At 45.3% G+C, this 17,961-nt stretch overlaps 1 protein-coding gene across 1 annotated transcript in view; it reads left to right on the top strand.

Annotated features, from left to right (window-relative positions):
* Nucleotides 1–17,961, top strand: part of otog (otogelin) — a 93,602-nt gene that overhangs the window by 20,784 nt on the left and 54,857 nt on the right. Inside the window, 6 exon segments of the mRNA XM_030048693.1 lie at nucleotides 4,218–4,401; nucleotides 5,096–5,104; nucleotides 7,088–7,212; nucleotides 12,342–12,554; nucleotides 15,641–15,806; nucleotides 17,311–17,385. Coding sequence (XP_029904553.1) covers nucleotides 4,218–4,401; nucleotides 5,096–5,104; nucleotides 7,088–7,212; nucleotides 12,342–12,554; nucleotides 15,641–15,806; nucleotides 17,311–17,385 — 772 coding nt within the window.

Genomic DNA, 17,961 nt, shown 5'->3' with positions numbered 1-17,961 from the left:
GGCCTGTTATCAGCCGCCGGCCCCTGGGCTCCGGAGGGCCCGGCGCACATGGATTCAGTGACAGGCGGGCTATTGAGGTGCTATTGTTCTGGGTTTCTGGGTTAGTGTTTGCATTGTTGTGCACAAAATGCGTTTCCTGTGAGGATGGCTCCCTGGGCCTGGAGGTGTTTTCAGGTGCGTTCTCATGCTCAGGTAAACAGGCTTTTGTGCTGTTTGTGTGTGAAACTGTGTCAACACGCCGAGCTATCCTGTTACCTTAAAGGAAGACTCCCTGCACTCCCTGGAGCTGGACACACCGGGTCCTGGTTCCTGATGGTTCCACAAAACATTCCAGGATCTAAACCATCAGCGGGTTCTGCTGGCGGGCCGCTGTCATCTAATGAGGCGTTCTTTCTAGATTTTGCTCTGATGTTCAGCCGCGCTCTGCTCCGCCACTGAGTAAATTATTTGTAAATAATAAACGAGAATAATAATCAACTTTATTTATGTGGCAACTTTCCAAAAACAAGGTTTACAAGGAGCTTTACAGGATATAACATTTAACATCATCAAATGAAAGTTTTAATGGTAAAAATAATATGAATAATAACGGCATCACTGAAACAATAAATAAAATGAACCAACGTCCATAAAACACAGTAACGTAACAATAAATTTAAAAATGAAACAGTGACAAAGAAAAAGCTTCCGGAAAGGCCCGGATACTTAGCTAATCTCTAATCTCTAATCTCTAATCTCTGCTGGAAAGCTGCTCCAGAGTTTGTGGAGTTTGTGTTTTTAATCCGGACCTCCTGAAGGCCGATCTCCTCGGAGGCCAAACCTGCAGAGTGTGAGCTGCCGGGACGTCCTCCTGCAGTCTGACATCACCGGGCCGTTTGATTTGATTTGAAATCCACTGTTCTTCAACAAAGTGTGTGTGTGTGTGTGTGTGTGTCTGTGTGTGTGTGTGTCTGTGTGTGTGTCAGGCGCGTAGCCAGGGGGTTGCTTGCAGTTGCTATAGCAACACCAAAATGTGGCCCAGCAACCGCAAAGCAACCCCAAGGCTGAAAACTAAAATGCAAGTTTTTTAGTAGAGTTATAAAAAAAATGGTGATAATTTAATGAAACATTTCATGTGTTTTTGTTATAACTAAAAATAAAAGGCAAAATATAAAATGATGAGACTCGCGAGAACTAGCCTATCAGGGGTCACGTTAATGGTACGACATCAGTGTGCGAGATCTCTTCTGTCCTCTTTTTCAGCAATGATATTGATACATTTACCTGGAACTGTTCCAAATAGGCCCATAGAGCTGTCCATGGTGCTGAAAACATGTTAAGGGTTAAGAAAGTGCAAGGATCTGGGATCTGCTCCCTTTTCAAAGCTCTATGATGCCTGTGTCACCCTGGTTCTCTTATATGCAGCAGGAATATGGGGAAGTGAGGACTCACCCAGGGGTAATGCTATTCAAAACCCAGATATACGCTACTTTTTGGGGGTGCATAAATTGACTCCTGTTCTGGCTCTCCAGGGTGACATGGGATGGGTTCCATGTCTGATAAAGCAGAAAGGGGAAATGATTAGGCTATGGAATCGTTTGTCTTCTATGCCAGAGGAAAGAACTGCCAAAAGTCTTTAACTGGGATAAAGCCAATAAATACCCTTGGTGCTGTGAACTGTCTGCTATTTTTAGTGAGATAGATCAACAACACATCTTTACTAACGGTCTGCAATGTAATGTTAATTTTGTGATGCATAAGTTATTCCTGGCATACAAAGAAAAATGGGCTAATGACATATGGTTTAAACCAAAACTCAGAACTTATTGCCAACTAAAAAATGTTTACTGCCCTGAACCATATGGAACCCTTTCCCTGGACAGAGGTAAAAGGTCCCTGTGTGCCCAGGTGAGGGCTGGGATTCTCCCCCTGGCATTAGAAACGGGTAGATTCAACTCCATTCCAGAGGAAGAGAGAACTTGTTCATGATGTAATTTAAAGGTGACTGAAGATGAAATGCATTTTGTGTTCCATCGTCCTCTGGATAATGAAGAGAGGCAGTCTCTTTTTCAAAAAGTGCAGAATGTTAAACCTGAGTTGTTTTGGCTAAATGATGAAAGTAAACTAGAATGGTTATTCAGGAAGGATGTATTTGCTTTAGCGAGGTTTATAAAAAATGCACGGTCATTAAGAAAAAAAGAATTATTTGTGTGACCTCATTACCTGTTTGCTAGGTGTGTTTTTCTGGATATTTGATTTTTGACATCTGATGATTCTGACTATTGTTTGTTTTTCTATATGGTTGTGCCTTGTAAGCCTTTATGGGCTGGGCACCTGTGTGCATGACACACTAATAAAAAAAATCAAATCAAATCATGTTAAACAATAAGCCCCTTAAAGCAGTAAGTTACAGTGATTTTACAACCACTGAGAGGTGTTCTAAGGCACGACGCACAGCGGAGTAACATCACTGTAACTCACTGCTTCTCAGTGCTTATTGCTATTTTATAAAACGGCTGCTTCCCATCCTTAAATGTGATTGGCTGAGCTGCGTTCCATGCCGTTGTAAAACCAGTGTAACCCGCTGCATTGAGGCAGACCGCAGCACAAAATATCCAGTGTAAACAGACATAGCGTTGCCTGGCAACCAACAACTCTGCGCTCAACTTGATCGTTACATTTGGTACTTAATCGTTACATTTGGTACTTAATCGTTACATTTGGTACTTAATCATTATTTGTTGCGAGAAATGAAGTGGCGACTGTGAAACAAACCCTGTGGTCTGTTCGCTGCTTTCAGAGCTGCTGTGAGGAGAAGAAAGAGACTGTTGATTTTCACCCGATCTCAGCGTCTGTGTTGCTTGGCAACCATTCTGTCCACTTTCTTGCTGGATTATACGCTATTGCTTGGTGGAAGAGTAAATACTTCTCAATTAATTATTTTGTTGTTGCATTATTCTTAATAAATTATTGACTTTATTTTATGGGCTATATGTAGGGTAACCGTTTTTTGGCGTGTTTTGTAATGTAGTTATTTTCTGTGGCCTATTCCTTTGCATTTTGCCATTCAATTAATTCAAAAACAGGTTATTGTTAAATGGTTTGTAGGTTAGGGCTATTATGTGCATTTCTCACTGCCGTGAAAAAGCGGCATATACACCAGCAGTTAAATTATCAAAAACGAACTTCAAATTGATTTGGACAGGTGTAGGCTTACACCATAAAGTTTACCTTTTTCATGGTGCGCGCACATAACTCCCAGACGGCCCTGATTTGAATGAGTAGGCCAATAATGACATCCATATCCTCTGTGCTGTTTAATTGGCATTGTCGTAAATTGACAAGCAACTCCGTACAGTTGTAGAGCAACTACTAAGCAACTGCAATGAAAAATGTCTGGCTACGCCCATGGTGTGTGTGTGTGTGTGTGTGTGTGTGTGTGTGTGTGTGTGTGTGTGTGTGCGTATGTGTGTGTGTGTGTGTTCACTGTCTGTCACCCTGGTCTCGTGGTCATTAGGGAACGTGTTCATTTTTGTAGCGACGGCGCCTGCATCCTGTCAGACCCTCCTGCTCGTCTCCTCCTCCAGAAGTGACTCAGGTGTCTCTTCTAGTCTCTGAGCGGCTCAGCTGTCATGTCCCCGTGCAGCGCCCCCTTGTGGACACAGCAGAGTGTCTCCTGTCCCTCTGAGCTCCATGTTGCTCTGAAAATGAGCTGACCTCAGAGCAGTGTTGCTGCGCTGCTGAAAGTGACTGAGCAGCAAACAGCAGCTCTGAGGTCAGTGCTGCAGGTCTCTCTGCTGTCTGAAGCTCATCATCAGACAGTGATGGTGGCCTCCATAGGGGGCGCCGGCGAGCGTCCGCTCTGCTTGTCCCACACACAGGGCAGGGACGCTGCTTCACCTCAGGGAGCTCAGATGGAGTCCTGATCTGCTCGGGAGCTTTCACTCCGTCTCCTTCCTTCTTACCTGGAGAATCCTCCATTAGAACAGCAGCCCACCAAGGTGGGACACACCTGGCTGTTAGAGGGGACGGGAGACGGCCTCTGATTGGTTCACTGCATGTTACACCCAAAACACAGCCAGGATTCATGAAGAGACTCAGGACAGCAGGAGGACAGAGGAGGACAGAGGAGGAGGACAGAGTAGTTTTTAACATGTTAACATGAAGTCAGAGTGTTTCCTCTCCTCATGTCACACGTTCCAGTTTCTGATATTTGCACGGTGCTCCTCCTCCCGCAGACGTCTTCCACGTCCAGGAGCTGTCCTCCATGTTCCTGCAGGTGAGGACGTCGCTCGGCCTGCGGCTGCAGTACGGCTGGACCGAGTTCCGCCTCTACCTGCAGGCCGACCACACCTGGAGGGACGACACGGTGGGGCTGTGCGGCACCTTCAACGGCAACATGCAGGACGACTTCCTGTGAGTGTGTCGCCCCACACACACACACACACACACACACACACGATATATACTCCTCTCTCTGTCTCTCTGTCTGTCTCTCTCTCTCTCTCTCTCTCTCTCTGTCTCTCTGTCTGTCTCTCTCTCTCTGTCTCTCTCTCTCTCTCTCTCTCTCTCTGTAATGAACACTGATGGGGCGTCCCGGCATCAAAAGCGTCCCGCTGTAATCGGCTCTTTGAGCGGGACAGATGAGCGCCCCGCTGGTCACGCCACTTCCACATGGAATTTGCTGTTAGTGGATGGGGGCATGGGCTGAGCCGCCCCTCCACCTCCAGCCCCTGAAAGCTGAGCGGATTCTTCTGATTTCTCTCCAAAACACGGGAACAGGCCAGCGAGCGACTTAACGAGCAGCAGCCTAAAATTAGCAAGAGATTTGTAAAACAGAAAAGAAGAAAATGACGAGATGACTAGAAAAAAAAAAAAAAGAAATGGCCTGAAATTAACCCACCAAAAAAGTGTATTAGATAGGCATTTTTTCTAAAAGCTTCTACATTTTTTCCTAAAGAGCTGCTCAGGTGTCAGAGAGTTAATTCACCAGACAAAAACCTGCAGCAGTGATTATTGATTATTGATTATTGTAGCATGATGTTTGAATTAATTTGACAAGATATGACACCTGTTCCATAATGAACACAAACCAAAACATCTTTTCATAACAGAGTCACTTCCTGTGGGGCCTCAGGAGGGTCAAGCTGGGGCCCCGGGGCCTCAGGAGGGTCAAGCCGGGGCCCCCGCTTGTTTTTCTTTTCTTTTCTTGTTTTTTTTTTCTTACAAATACTTTGGTAATTTTCCAGTTGTTTTGGGTCACTTTTTACTTTGTCAATTTTTGTGCCTTTCACAAACATTTAAATACAAGATGTTTCCTTTTTTTTTACTTAAGATCTGGTCATTTTTTGCTATTTGGCTCTCTGTATTTCCCGTGTTTTTGAATTAAATCAAGTGAATTTGCACAGGTTTCAAACAGGATGGGGCAGCAGACTCAGAACAGCATCTTTTGTGGATTTTCACCAGAGAAATGAACGCAGCAGGTTCTTCCTCCTGCACTGTGACCCGCTCGTGAATGAATCCTTCTTTTTGAACAGCTCTGTAATGTGATTCGAAATGACTCACAAATCTGGGAATCAGTGATTTCACAGGACTGATCTGATGTGATCTGGACTGAAAGCATGCAGGAAGTGCTGCTGCACTCTCAGTGCTGCAGACTGAATGTCAAACACAGCAAAGTGTGTGTGAATGTTTAGTGATTCAGCTGCTGAATCTGATCTGCCTGGTCTCAGTTACCGAAAACTTAATGAAGCCTTTTCTCTGAGGGAGTGACATCACCGAGAGAAACCCCGCCACTGTAGCTCGCTGCACGCAGCAGAGCCAGCAGCAGCTGCTGCGCTGCAAAAACACGACATCCTAATAAACTTGATTTGTGTGGGATTTTTTTATAACAAGACAGAAACAATCAAAGTTATCCAGACAAGCAAGAAAGATGCCAGCTAAGAAAATAAAGCAAGAGAAGAGAGAAACAGGCAAACAGGTGAAAAGTTTACCATATTGCAGTCTGCCTCTGATTGGTCAGATCCAGCCTGCTGGGCGGAGCCTGTGCCGTCACAGGTCAGACAGCGACAGCAGCGTTGGACGTCCCAGGTTGACGCTCGGGTGAGGACCACGAGGACTCTATCAGGTTTAGTCAGGAAGACATTTTCAAACGTGTTCACTAAAACATTGTTGATATCAGCCGTCGCCCAACCACAACCCTCACCTGAACCCAGTGGGCGTGTCTTTCCCAGAACTCCAGTGGGATTCATAGCAGACAGCACTAACCCCTGTTAAAGCTGAAGTTTCTCAGCTGAGCCAAAACCTGAAGGCACCATCCCAGAGCAAAAGCTCGACATGCGGCGAGTGTGTGCTGCAGGTGTAGCCACAGCAAAGATCCTCTCTGCAGGAGAACCAGATAGGAGACATGATCAACCCTGACAACTGACTAAACCTGATAGAGTCCACATGGTCCTCATCCCTGTGTATCAAATGTAGGTGCTCGGGGCTGCTGTCAGCGCCTGCCCTCTGACGCCCACCGGACGCACCGCGGCGTGGAGCTCTGTGGACAAGAAAACCCTGGAAACTCACTGTAGACGGTCAAATCTGCACGCCATGCTTTCAAAGTCCACTGAGTCTCCTGCCCCTCCCCCGCTCTTCTCCTGGGGTTTCATCTCCCCTGATTTTCTCCCTCGTATTGATGACATTTCAGATTCTGCCCGTCCACCGTATTTGTCAGAAATGATATGAGTGCTGTTTGTGAACGGCCAACAGAACACAGTAGAAACTACAGTCTGCATGGTGTCCTTGTTGGCAGGGAACCATGCAGACTCAACCATTAAATTACATACTTTCTCCACATTTTTGACGGCTGTGTTTAAACTGAGAGAGAGGGGAGGAATATAGAGGCAGGGACGCATGGGGGGGTCATGTGTAACTGGCTGAAAGACTTGTGGTGTGAACAGCCAAGCTCCTGCACGCCAATTTTATTGACAGCAGAGAGCAAAGATGAGTGTCAGGCCCCTAAGGTCCGTCAGTTTTGAGGTTTGCTGGTTTCTCTGCTGGTCCAAACGCAGCAGAGCCCTTCAGTCGCTGCCTGCTGACTGTCCTCTGACTCTCTGTGCTGCAGATCTCCATCAGGAATGATAGAGAGCACTCCACAGCTGTTTGGAAACGCCTGGAGGGTTCCGACAGCCTGCTCGCCCAGCCTCGGCCTGCCACAACTCGACCCCTGTGACACACACCAGCAGGCCGGTGAGCTCGCTTCCTATGTGTTTCACTTCCTCTAGGTTTACCTGCTGGGCAGCGTTCCTACATTAAGTAGACACCATCACCACATCCATGCACTTCAGTGAGAACTGCACTGATGAATGACGATAGCAGCAACACAGGCCGTTGAAGAACTAGTTGAACTTGTTATGGAGCTGCAGGTAAATGTCGTCTACTGACTTCAGTTAAATTTGTGGACTGTTTGAAAAGGCTTGTGGCCCCGCCCACAAAAGGGAAATCTAGTGCCGGTGGTTTTAAACAAGCTGCTGTTTATCCCAACAAGGTCTGACAGCAGACACTAAGACCTCAAGGAAAGCCTGCCTCATTCTTATGGACAGATTTCAAAGATGACAGACATACCGACACTTTCCCGACCCACTGGGCTCAGTGTCATGTGGTTAGATTTTGGTGAAGGTCTGGGGGTGCTTAGGTTTAACTATGTGTAACCTTGACCACATGTACTTCATTCCAGATGTGGAAGCTGAGAAGAGCATAGCTAACCATTAATAAGTGCATAGTAGAGCAGTCATTGACCTGAATAAGCGCTGATGTCTGTGAAGGTTCTCACCCATCCAGCTCCTGGTTCTCCACACAGAGACTGTTTGTAGATTCTTCTTTAGTTCTGACAGACTGGTGTTGAGTCCCAGCTGTTTCACCTGTGTAGAGACGTTCTCCAGATCATCGGCTTGTTAGTGCTCCTCCCTGCTGGGTCATCGTTAGAGTCATTAGGGTGGGTATTCGGGTCAACAGAGGTCAGGTGTGAAGAGTTGAACTCCCTGTGAAGGGATGACAGGACAGTGTTGTAGGCTGGAGTTAGATGGTGTGTTTTCTTTCAGAAAAAACGGGGTCACTCCTTTCAGGCTCATGTCCTGGACAGGGAGGGCAGATGGTGGGACAGAGGAGAGAAGGAAGTGATCTGTATTTAGACAGAGAAGCCATCTCTCAACAGAGGAGGAGGTCTCCGACACCATCTATCTCTGCAACCTACAACACTTTCCTGCCAGCCCTTCACAGGAAGTTCAGCCTCTCACTCCTGGAGTCAGGTGACCCTAACATCACTAACGATGCTGGTCCCAGCAGGGAGCCACCTTAACCCTCTTATGACCCCTGGACATTTTTGTCCATTTTCAAAATTCAAAACTCCCTCACAGACAATCACCATCCTCACCAGAGTTGATTTTTGGTGAGGGGGTGTCATTCTGGGTGAAATTTCAAAATCTCAACTTTCAGCACAAAAAGCCATTTTTTGACCCTGTAATGCATTTTTAACCTATCCATGACCCTGGAGATCCATGACATTTTTGTCCACCAAGGGTCATGGATGTGATAAAAATGCATTACAGGGTCAAATAATGGATTTTCATGCTGAAAGTTGGGATTTTCAAATTTAACCCAAAATTACCCCCCCCTTGCCAAAAATCACCCCCCTGTGACCCCCTGTGTTGGGACTCCTCACCAGTCAGAACTGAGGAAGTGAAATGTCTTCAAGAATTTACAAACAGTCCAGCTGACCTCCATTCAGCTGTGTGGACTTATGGCATTGCTCTTGCTTTAGATCCAGTAACAGAAAAACAGGTTAATAAATCCCTTACTATGCAATACTTTATTAACAGTTAGCTATGTTTAACCTTGACCACATATAGTGCTCATTCCAGATGTGGGAGCTGCAAAAAGCATACTGCATATAAATGTGTTATTTTATAACAATAAATATGTTTATGATGACATTAATAGGTAACACTTTACAATAACAGTACAACAATTAATGTTAGTTAATGCTGTAATAAACATCAAGTAACAGGTAATAAACATTAAATAACAGTTAACTAACCTTAACTAATGTGTCTAAGAATCACATTAATACACTACCCATTACGCATCTTATAATGGACTGGTAAGGGCTTTATCACCTTGTAACTAATGTTTACTAAAGGGAACCCGAGGTCGCTGAGCTGGACCCCCTCCAGCCCTGACTGCACTTTCAAATCCTATCCATGAAAACCAGGAGCAGAGCTGGTGGACCAGCTGGCTGGTTTCTCTTCCTGAAGACGTTGGGCCAACAGGAGGCTGTCCTCATCCACAGTTTTTGGACAAAGTTTGACTGAACCTTGTTAAAAGTCCAGCCCCCAGGAGTGCCCCCCCCCAGCTCTGGGTGTGAGGGTGGGGGTGGCAGGGGGTGGGGTGTCATGTGAATGCCACCTTACACAGCAGCTGTTATCCAGGCCGACACAAGATCTCAATCTTCTTCATGGAGACTTGACTGAGCGATACGACCGCTGCAGGGATCACAGCTGTGACTCGAGCTCCACTGATCTGGGTTTTTTAAGGACAGTTCTGACGCCAGTGTTTTCTATCAAACCCATCAATAGCTGGTATTTTGCGCCGAACTTCAGTATTACTTTACATTTGACCGTTTTCGTGTCCAAACAGTTTATTTTCCCAGTATTCAGCGTTCCCACTAAAGTTTTCTTCTCGTCTGCCTCTGAAACATCCTGACCACTGGTTCTCAACTCAGTCCCCAAGGACCACCTGTTCTGCAAGCTTCTGTTCCAGCTCTACTTTAACACACCTGATCCAGTTAAGGGCTTAATTCTGATTAATTGAAAGAGATCTACCTGAACTTGGCATGCATGAAAGTGTGTGGCCCTTAGTTGGGTCAGCTGTAAAAGAGCAGACCTGGAACAGAAGCTTGCAGGACGGGGTTGAGAACCGCTGATGTAGGTCGTCTCAGGACGTTAAAACTCTCCGCTGAAAGCAGACTGGACATGTGGGGTTAGCAGGTGCTGAAGGCACCAGTATCCTTAAAGTGGTTTTTAAAATGTTATTGGGGGGCGGCCCGGTGGCTCACCGGTTAAGAGCGCATACCATGCACCAGGACTCAGTCCCGATCGCAGCGACCAGGGTTCGAATCCGACCTCAGGCCCCTTGCTGCATGTCATTCCCTCTCTCCCCCCACTCCCTGTCTCTCTCCACTGTGACTGTTGAAAAAAGCAGAAACGGCAAAAAAAAAAAATCTTTAAAAAAAGTAAATATTAATAAAATGTTATTGGTTAAAATTTTGCAAACAATTAATCAGTTTGTCCTCAGTTCAAGAAAGCAGCTAAAAAGTAACTGTCAATTTCCTTTTTTCATGTGGTGTAATTACATACAGAGTCAATGCAAAGATACAAATAGACACAAATTCACACCGGGCAACCCAAATTTCCGTGTTGTGAATGACGCAAAAATGTGAAATTCACATTATCCACGTGAGCTGAAAATTTTCAACCTTAGTGAAAACCTTGTGGCTGTATTTGCATGACTCCAAGTTCACTTCACGTTTGTTCTGGAAAAAATAAAGAGCAAGCCACTTTTTCTGAATTAACGAGATAAAAGCCCCTCTCACCAATTTGACTTTTAAGGCTAAAATTCTGACTTCTCTCCATCTTGGTTTGGGACACTCGATGGGCAGACAGAGAAACTGTTCTGAACAGCTGGTTTACTCTCTTGCTCTCGCTAGCCCAATATTACAAATTACAAATTTGCCTCAAGGGGCTGTACCACAGTACAACACAACACAATACATCCATCATCCATAGACCCTTTAAAAGGAAGAAAAACAGGGCCAAACCTCAGGAGAGCATCAGAGGAGGGATCCCTCCACAGGACGGACAGACGTGCGCAGAATGGAACACAAATTACATGGCACAACAGTGAATCAGGATAACAAAATTAAAATGGATTAATATGATATATAAAGAATGTGATGAGGAGGATGCCGAGTGGTGCCAGATGCCAGCAGAACAGCCTGGGACCTGAACCACATGACCACCATCACCATGGAGACCTGGGTGGAGAACAGACTACACACATCACACTTCAGAGAGAGATACAAGACACTTGGCTCTCTATGATCTATAATCTCATCAGCTGGTTAGTGTAAGTGCTCAGGGGAAAGGCAGCTGATTGTAGGCTAAAGTGAACACTCAGTTGTTGAGTGTTAGTGTTACTTGATCAAATCGGTCTCTGTGTCTGGCAGTTTTATCTGAGTTTAACAGCAGGAAGTTTAGTGACATCCAGTTTGTCACAGCAGCCAGGCATGCTTCTAATCCAGAGATCTGCATATGATCATCAGCCCTTTTAGGCCCATACAGCTGAGTATCATCTGCATAGCAGTGGAAATGTATTCTATGACTGCGTATAATTTGGCCAAGAGGTGAAATGTAAAGACAGAAAAGTAGAGGGCCAAGAACTGAGCCCTGAGGTACACCGTGTTTAATGTTATATATAATGATATAGTGTTATTGTAGCAGACACACTGTGTTCTTTCAGATAAGTATCAGTTAAGCCAGGAGTGAGCCAGGCCAGTGACATAACAGTTATGAGTTAGTCTGTCTAGTAGAATACAGTTATCAGTGGTGTCAAAGGCTGTGCTGAGGTCCAGTAACAGAAGCACAGAGGTGGAACCAGAATCCACAGCAAGTAAGAGATCATTTACCGCCTGGTTCAAGCAGGTTCTGTTTCAGTTTCAGGCCCTGAAAGCTGATTGAAAAGGATCATATAGATAATTTTCATTTAAACGGGTTAAAAATTGAGTCTGGTTGAAAGCTGTAAAGAGACCTGAGGTGCAGTTTCTTCAGACGTCTGACCACAGCTGTCTTAAAGCTGCTGGGAAAACCAGGAGTAGGTTATAAATTAACAATATCCAGCACTGTTGATCCCAGAGAAGGCCAGAGGTCTTTAAAACATTTTGCTGGTAACAGGTCAGTTAGGAAATTAGTTGGTTTAGAAGCTGACACGAGCTAAGACAAGGTGTCAAGAGAGAGAGTTTCAAACACTGTAATAACAGGGACAGGGACTATATGTGAGTCCATGTATAAATATGAATATTAATTTGTTGAGAGGATCTGCAGGAGAAACTGGGGGTGAAGAAATTATTGTGTTTCTGATCACATCAACCTTGTTGCAGTAAATGTCCAGAAACTCATAAGCCGTGAATGGGCAGCTGCTTTTTTGTTTAGCCACAGTGTCTAAAAGAAACCTTTAGATAAAACCAAATCCAGGGTCTCACCGTCGCAGTGAGTCGACTCTTGAGCAAACGCTGACCCTCTCCTCCTGTTTCCTTTTCTCCTCAGCGTCCTACGCCTCGGACATGTGTGACCTCCTGAACGGGGAGGTTTTCTCGGCCTGTCATGAGTACCTGAGCCCCGCCTCCTTCCACCAGCAGTGTCGCTCAGACACCTGTAAGTGTGGGACGCCCTGCCTCTGCTCTGCGCTCGCTCACTATGCTCGCCAGTGCCGCAAACACTCCGTCATCATCGAGTTTCGATCGCACGTCCCGGACTGTGGTGAGTATCCACCCTGTTAGTGTTGTGGGACGTTTCCAACGCATGTTTATAACACATCTTTCCCAAAATGCACCTGTCACTGTGCCTCTTATATTATCTGTGATGGCATTACTTCATTTTTCATCTCTTTGTCACTGGTTTTAACCTTCAATTTTCAGTTTTTTTTGAAGCCCCCATGAAATGCACTCTTCAGTCTTTACTTTCTTGATTTGATGTGTTTCCTGTTGAAACAGGACGTGTGGGCAGGACATGGTGCAGGGAAGGATCATTCACAAGTGCAAACCAACAGGATCTCAGTTTTGGAGAGAAACACACTTTTATTTTGAAGGGACAGGTGGATGAGAGAGGATGTTTACAGATTTGTGAAAGTTTTATTGGTTGAAATTTGAATTTCCAGCCATTGGTGCAGGATGATGTCACTGTTTAAGATGCTCTGTTTGACAGGAAGTAGAGATCATGTGACATCATTTTATGGACATTATTTATGGAGAGCTATTTTGTATTTTATGATTTTTTAAATGAATACATTTTTTTTACTCAGATTTGCATAACCCAAAGCATTTTGTATTCCTGTTTGACAGTCAGGGCCCTAATTGTGCCAAGGTCACAAAACTTTACTAACTTTGCAGAGACAGTACATATCACACTGTAGAACTTCTCTGGGACTTCATGCTGTGATAAACAGTGTATGTCAGCTGTGGTAGTAACTCTCCACACGTACATGATATAGTCAGACTTTTATTTTGGAGATCCTGTTATTTTGTGGAAGAGAGTAATTCAGAAACATGCCTTCCCAGGTAACTTTACATATAAAATCCCAGTTCAAGACCAACTCGAATGGAGTGGAGTAGAAAGTCCAAATACAAACAGCACAAGCAAACATGAGCTGCTGGTATTTAAGAATTAATTAATAATTAATTAATTAATTATAAATGACTCGGGCAGATGAGGGTACGTCACAGTTTGGGTGTTGATGGGTGGGTTCACCTTGGGTTGGAGTTTCTCCTGCACAGGCTCAGGTCCCACCGCTGAGCTGTGTTTCTCCAGTTGAGGACCAGGTGTGGTGGCGCTCGTGTCCCTTATTGGACGTTCATCTCTACTTTCCACCAGTTTGGGGCAATGATTGGCCGGAAGCTACACGACCAAATAGCCAACCCACAATACAACAAACAAACAACAACAAACTTGTGTGCACCCCAAACTGTGAACCTGGTAAAATCGTACCTTAGATCCTGACCACAGCCTGGTCCTGCCCATAACCAAACTCACTGGGACCAAACCAATCAAAACCCTAACCTTAACCATTAAGGAAGAACTTGAACCCTGATCATAACCTGGTCCTAACCTTAACCAAACTCAGACCCTAAATAATTCCTAACTTAGACCCAAACCAATCTAAACCTAATCTTAATCTGGATTTAAACATCAGATTCTTAGCATAATCTAGCCCAAATCTTAACCAGACTCCCACATCGTGCAAACAAGCTTATTGCTTAGCTAACAAGATAACGTACTTAACCATTAGCTAACGAGCTAATCATTAGCTGTCAAGCTAACGACCCCCCGTGCTCCAGCGTTCCTGTGGCGCTGCTGGCGGTCAGCTGTGGCTCCGGCGTGTCGTGACGCTGGCGGTCTGTCAGACGCTTTGGCAGCATAACCCACGAGCTGCTTCCAGCACCAGTTCAGCTCGCCGGCCAAACAAACTTACCCATGATGCCACAGTGAGATTCAGTCCAGTAAAAATGTCGGGCTGAGAAACGCAAAGCGGCAAAACTCAAACCTGACAGGACAAACGCCACAATAATCCGGCCGGTCCGGCGGTCGTGATGATGTCACGATGATGTCACGATGATGTCACAGCATCTCCTGATTCTGCTGAAACTGATTCCAGTAAAAAGCTCACATCTTGATGTTTTTACACTTTTACTGTCAGAGAAAGCAGCGAGAGAAACAGAAAAGACAGAAGGGAGAGACTGCAAGCTTAAAGTCCTGTTTGACAGATCAGTGACAAACAGGCACAGCGCCCCCTGCTGACGCTGACTTAAATGTAGTGTGTCTTTGCTGGGTTTTGTTTTGTGTCCAGCGACAGCTGGGCGGTTCGGTCGGAGGCGTGACGCCTCAGCATGATGCCTCAGCGTGACGCCTCAGCGTGATGCGTGATGCTTCACCATAATTGAATTGATTAGAAACCGTTAAAATGCAGCTCCATTTGTCACAGTTCCAGTCTGACGTCCAGACTGTTTTTGACACAATTCACTTTCCCAACCATGGAAGGAAAGGAGATAAGGACAAGTAACGAATAATGGCTCTCTGATGAATAAATTACACTAAACATTTTTGTAAAAGTATGACTTTATATATTTCATATAATATCTTCACACTCTGGTGTTTCTCATGAAGGATGACACTGCTTTGGCTGTCTGCAACATCTAGTCTCTTATTTTGAAACAGCAGAAAAGCATGCTGGGAAACGTCGGTCGGCTACAGAGACAGAAGTCCAACACGTTTTTCTAACAGCCAGATTTGTCCTGATCGTCGGTGAGAGTGGCTCTGCTAAACCTGCACAGTTTTAATGAGCAGCACTTTCACTCATTTATATTTCTTTAGGGTTATAAATCCAATCATTAAAACAAAACAAAACAAACAAACAAACAAAAAAAACACTCCCGGTTTGATCCATGCCAACTTTTTTTCCTAAATCCGACTCTATTCAAACAGTACAAACAGTGGTGCCTCGGCGCAGCCCGAGTAAAAAACACATAAGACAAACACTCACAAGCAAATTGCCAGAAAATCAGATTTTTTTTTTTTTAATTAGCCAAAAAAGCTCCCAGCACAAGATAACTAAATATATACGTCTGATGAAATGCATTCAGGTGCTTTTCACAAACATTTAATGCCAAAAAAAACTTTGGGCTCCAGAACATGAAAGGGTTTGAAACCCAAAAAACTGTTTTCACGTTTCTGTTGGAGCCACACGGGCCTCATCGCCGAGCAGCCTGACTTCCTGTCCCTCAGAGTGAGCAGCGTGCTGTGTGTGTGTGTGTGTGTGTGTGTGTGTGTGTGTGTGTGTGTATGTGGTGCAGTGGTGGACTGTCCCGACACCATGCAGTACGGGACCTGCGTGTCGTCCTGCCAGCGGCGTTGCTCCGCCCTCTCCGTCCCACAGCGCTGCGGCGAGGAGTGTGAGGAGGGCTGCGTCTGCCCGCCGGGCTCCTTCTACAACCACCGCACACACACCTGTGTGGCCAGGTGAGGGGAGGGGGGGTGTTCTGTCACATTCACACTAACAGCATCTCTGAGCTGCACTGTTTTATTAGTTTTACTCTGAAACCCATGGGAGGGCTTTTATTTTGGCAGATAAACACAATTGTCTTCATTTCTTTTCAAAGCGTTTAAGAAATTGGTGCTTTAGCTTATTAAGATTCTGTCCAGACAAATCTATCTGTATGTATATGGGTAACTATTTTTTATTAATATATATTTTTAAAACAATAATCTAACCTCTCCAATCCTTTCCAAAAAAAAAAAAAAAAAAAAAAAACTGGAGGCCAACATCTTGCGGTCCCGTGTTGGCTCTGGGTCTCAGAGAGTTAAACGGCGAGCTGGCGCGCCGCTGGCCCGGGCCGCTCGGCCGAACACGTCCCGTCACAGCGATATTTGTATCTGCCGTGAAGTTTAGGTCACCCTCTAAGTGGAGAGCCTCGTCTCCGTCCCAGCAGGCCTCTCTCTTTCAGCCCTCGCAGACGAGCGGCTTAATTCCTCTTAAATGTCCCGGGTTGTTCATCCCAGCGCCGCGCAGTGCCTCACTTACCGAGCGCTCGAGTTACAGCGAGGAATTCACCGTGAAACCCCCCTTTCATTCAGCAGCCAGCCCGGGACGACACAGATATCTGATAACCAGTGAGAAAGAATGTGTAGTACAGAGGCACACACACACACACGCACGCACGCACGCACACACACACACACACACACACTAGCAACAGAATCAGCATCTAAACAGGCGATATGAGTTCATCTCTGAAATTTGTTTAATTTATTGATTAGCTTTAAGGCTCTTGAATATGTTTTAGACATTTTTTCAGCCCTTGTGTTCCTGAGGGGGCGGAGCCTCTGCCGTCAGGGCCCCGAGGCCCCGGGACGTCCCGTCAGAGTGAATGAGACAGGCAGAGTCTTCTTTTAAACTGGAAGACCCTCAGGGGCCCTCCTCTTCTTCTTCATATTGTTATTAGTATCACCATTGCTGTTATTCTTGTTGTTGTTGTTGTTGTTGTTGTCGTCATCATGACTAATAACAATAATAATAATGATGATAACACTAACATGTACCAGACACACACTGTAGAGCTGTTGTAGGTCATAAACGTCAGTCCCAGCTCATCAACAGTTCGGATCAATAAACAAATAATAAAAGTCAGTAGCAGGCTGAGGAAGATGAATCATGAATCAGAAGGAATAATAATAATATGATGATGATGATGATGATGATGACAATAATAATAATAATAATCTTAAGAAGAAGAACTTTCTATGCATTGTAATCACATCCCTTTTCCTATCACTGCCTAATGGTACAATAATATAATAATAATTATTATTTAATAGCAGTTACTTTCTGCAGTTTCCTGTAATAACTCAGCTGAATGGAGCCTCGTACATTAAAAGGAGTCTGATTACAGTCCTGAGTCACTTTCCAGCCTGTCTAAAACAGAAACCCTGTGTGTGTGTGTGTGTGTGTGTGTGTGTGTTTCAGGAGTGAGTGTCCCTGCAGTTTCCTGGGTGCAGATTACGAGCCGGGTGATGTCATCATGACGTCAGCAGGAGTTCAGTAAGAAACAACATTAAAGATCCTGTCATTAACCCTTTAACGTCCCACAGAGCCGGTTTTTAAAGCCCCGTCCCGGCTCCTCTGCATGTTCTCTCCAGAAGGTTCCTCTGCTCTCCTCCCAGAGCGAGCAGTGGGCTTTCAGAGCTGCCACATCACTCCTCCTCTCTTTCCTTCCTGCCTTCACACTTTCTTCACTCCAGTTTTCCATCAGCCCAATAAAGTACTCCACATGAGTTTTCCTAAAAGCAGCAGCACTGTTGGCTTTTCAGGACTTTTTCACACTGAAACGCTCCCTCCTCCTCCTCCTCCTCCTCCTCCTCCTCCTCCTCCTCCTCCTCCTCCTCCTCCTGCTCCTCCAGGGAAAATAGTCCCTAAGCGGGGAAACGTTTTGCTTTCCACAGCCAATCATCAGCTGTGTGGTTTCTGAATGTTGAGAAGCAGAACATTATGAAGGCGGCTGCTTCAACCACAAACTCACATTCTGACTCTGTTAGCAGTTAGCAGAGCAGAGCCTGAGGACTGAGGGTCACCGGGCTGGAGCTCTGACCTGCAGACCGCGGGGTGTGTCCTCTCAGT

This window comes from Myripristis murdjan, chromosome 3, assembly GCF_902150065.1.
Source record: "Myripristis murdjan chromosome 3, fMyrMur1.1, whole genome shotgun sequence".
Taxonomy (NCBI): domain Eukaryota; kingdom Metazoa; phylum Chordata; class Actinopteri; order Holocentriformes; family Holocentridae; genus Myripristis; species Myripristis murdjan.
The sequence above is the reverse complement of the archived record's forward strand: the minus strand, read 5'-3'. Positions and strand labels throughout refer to the sequence as shown.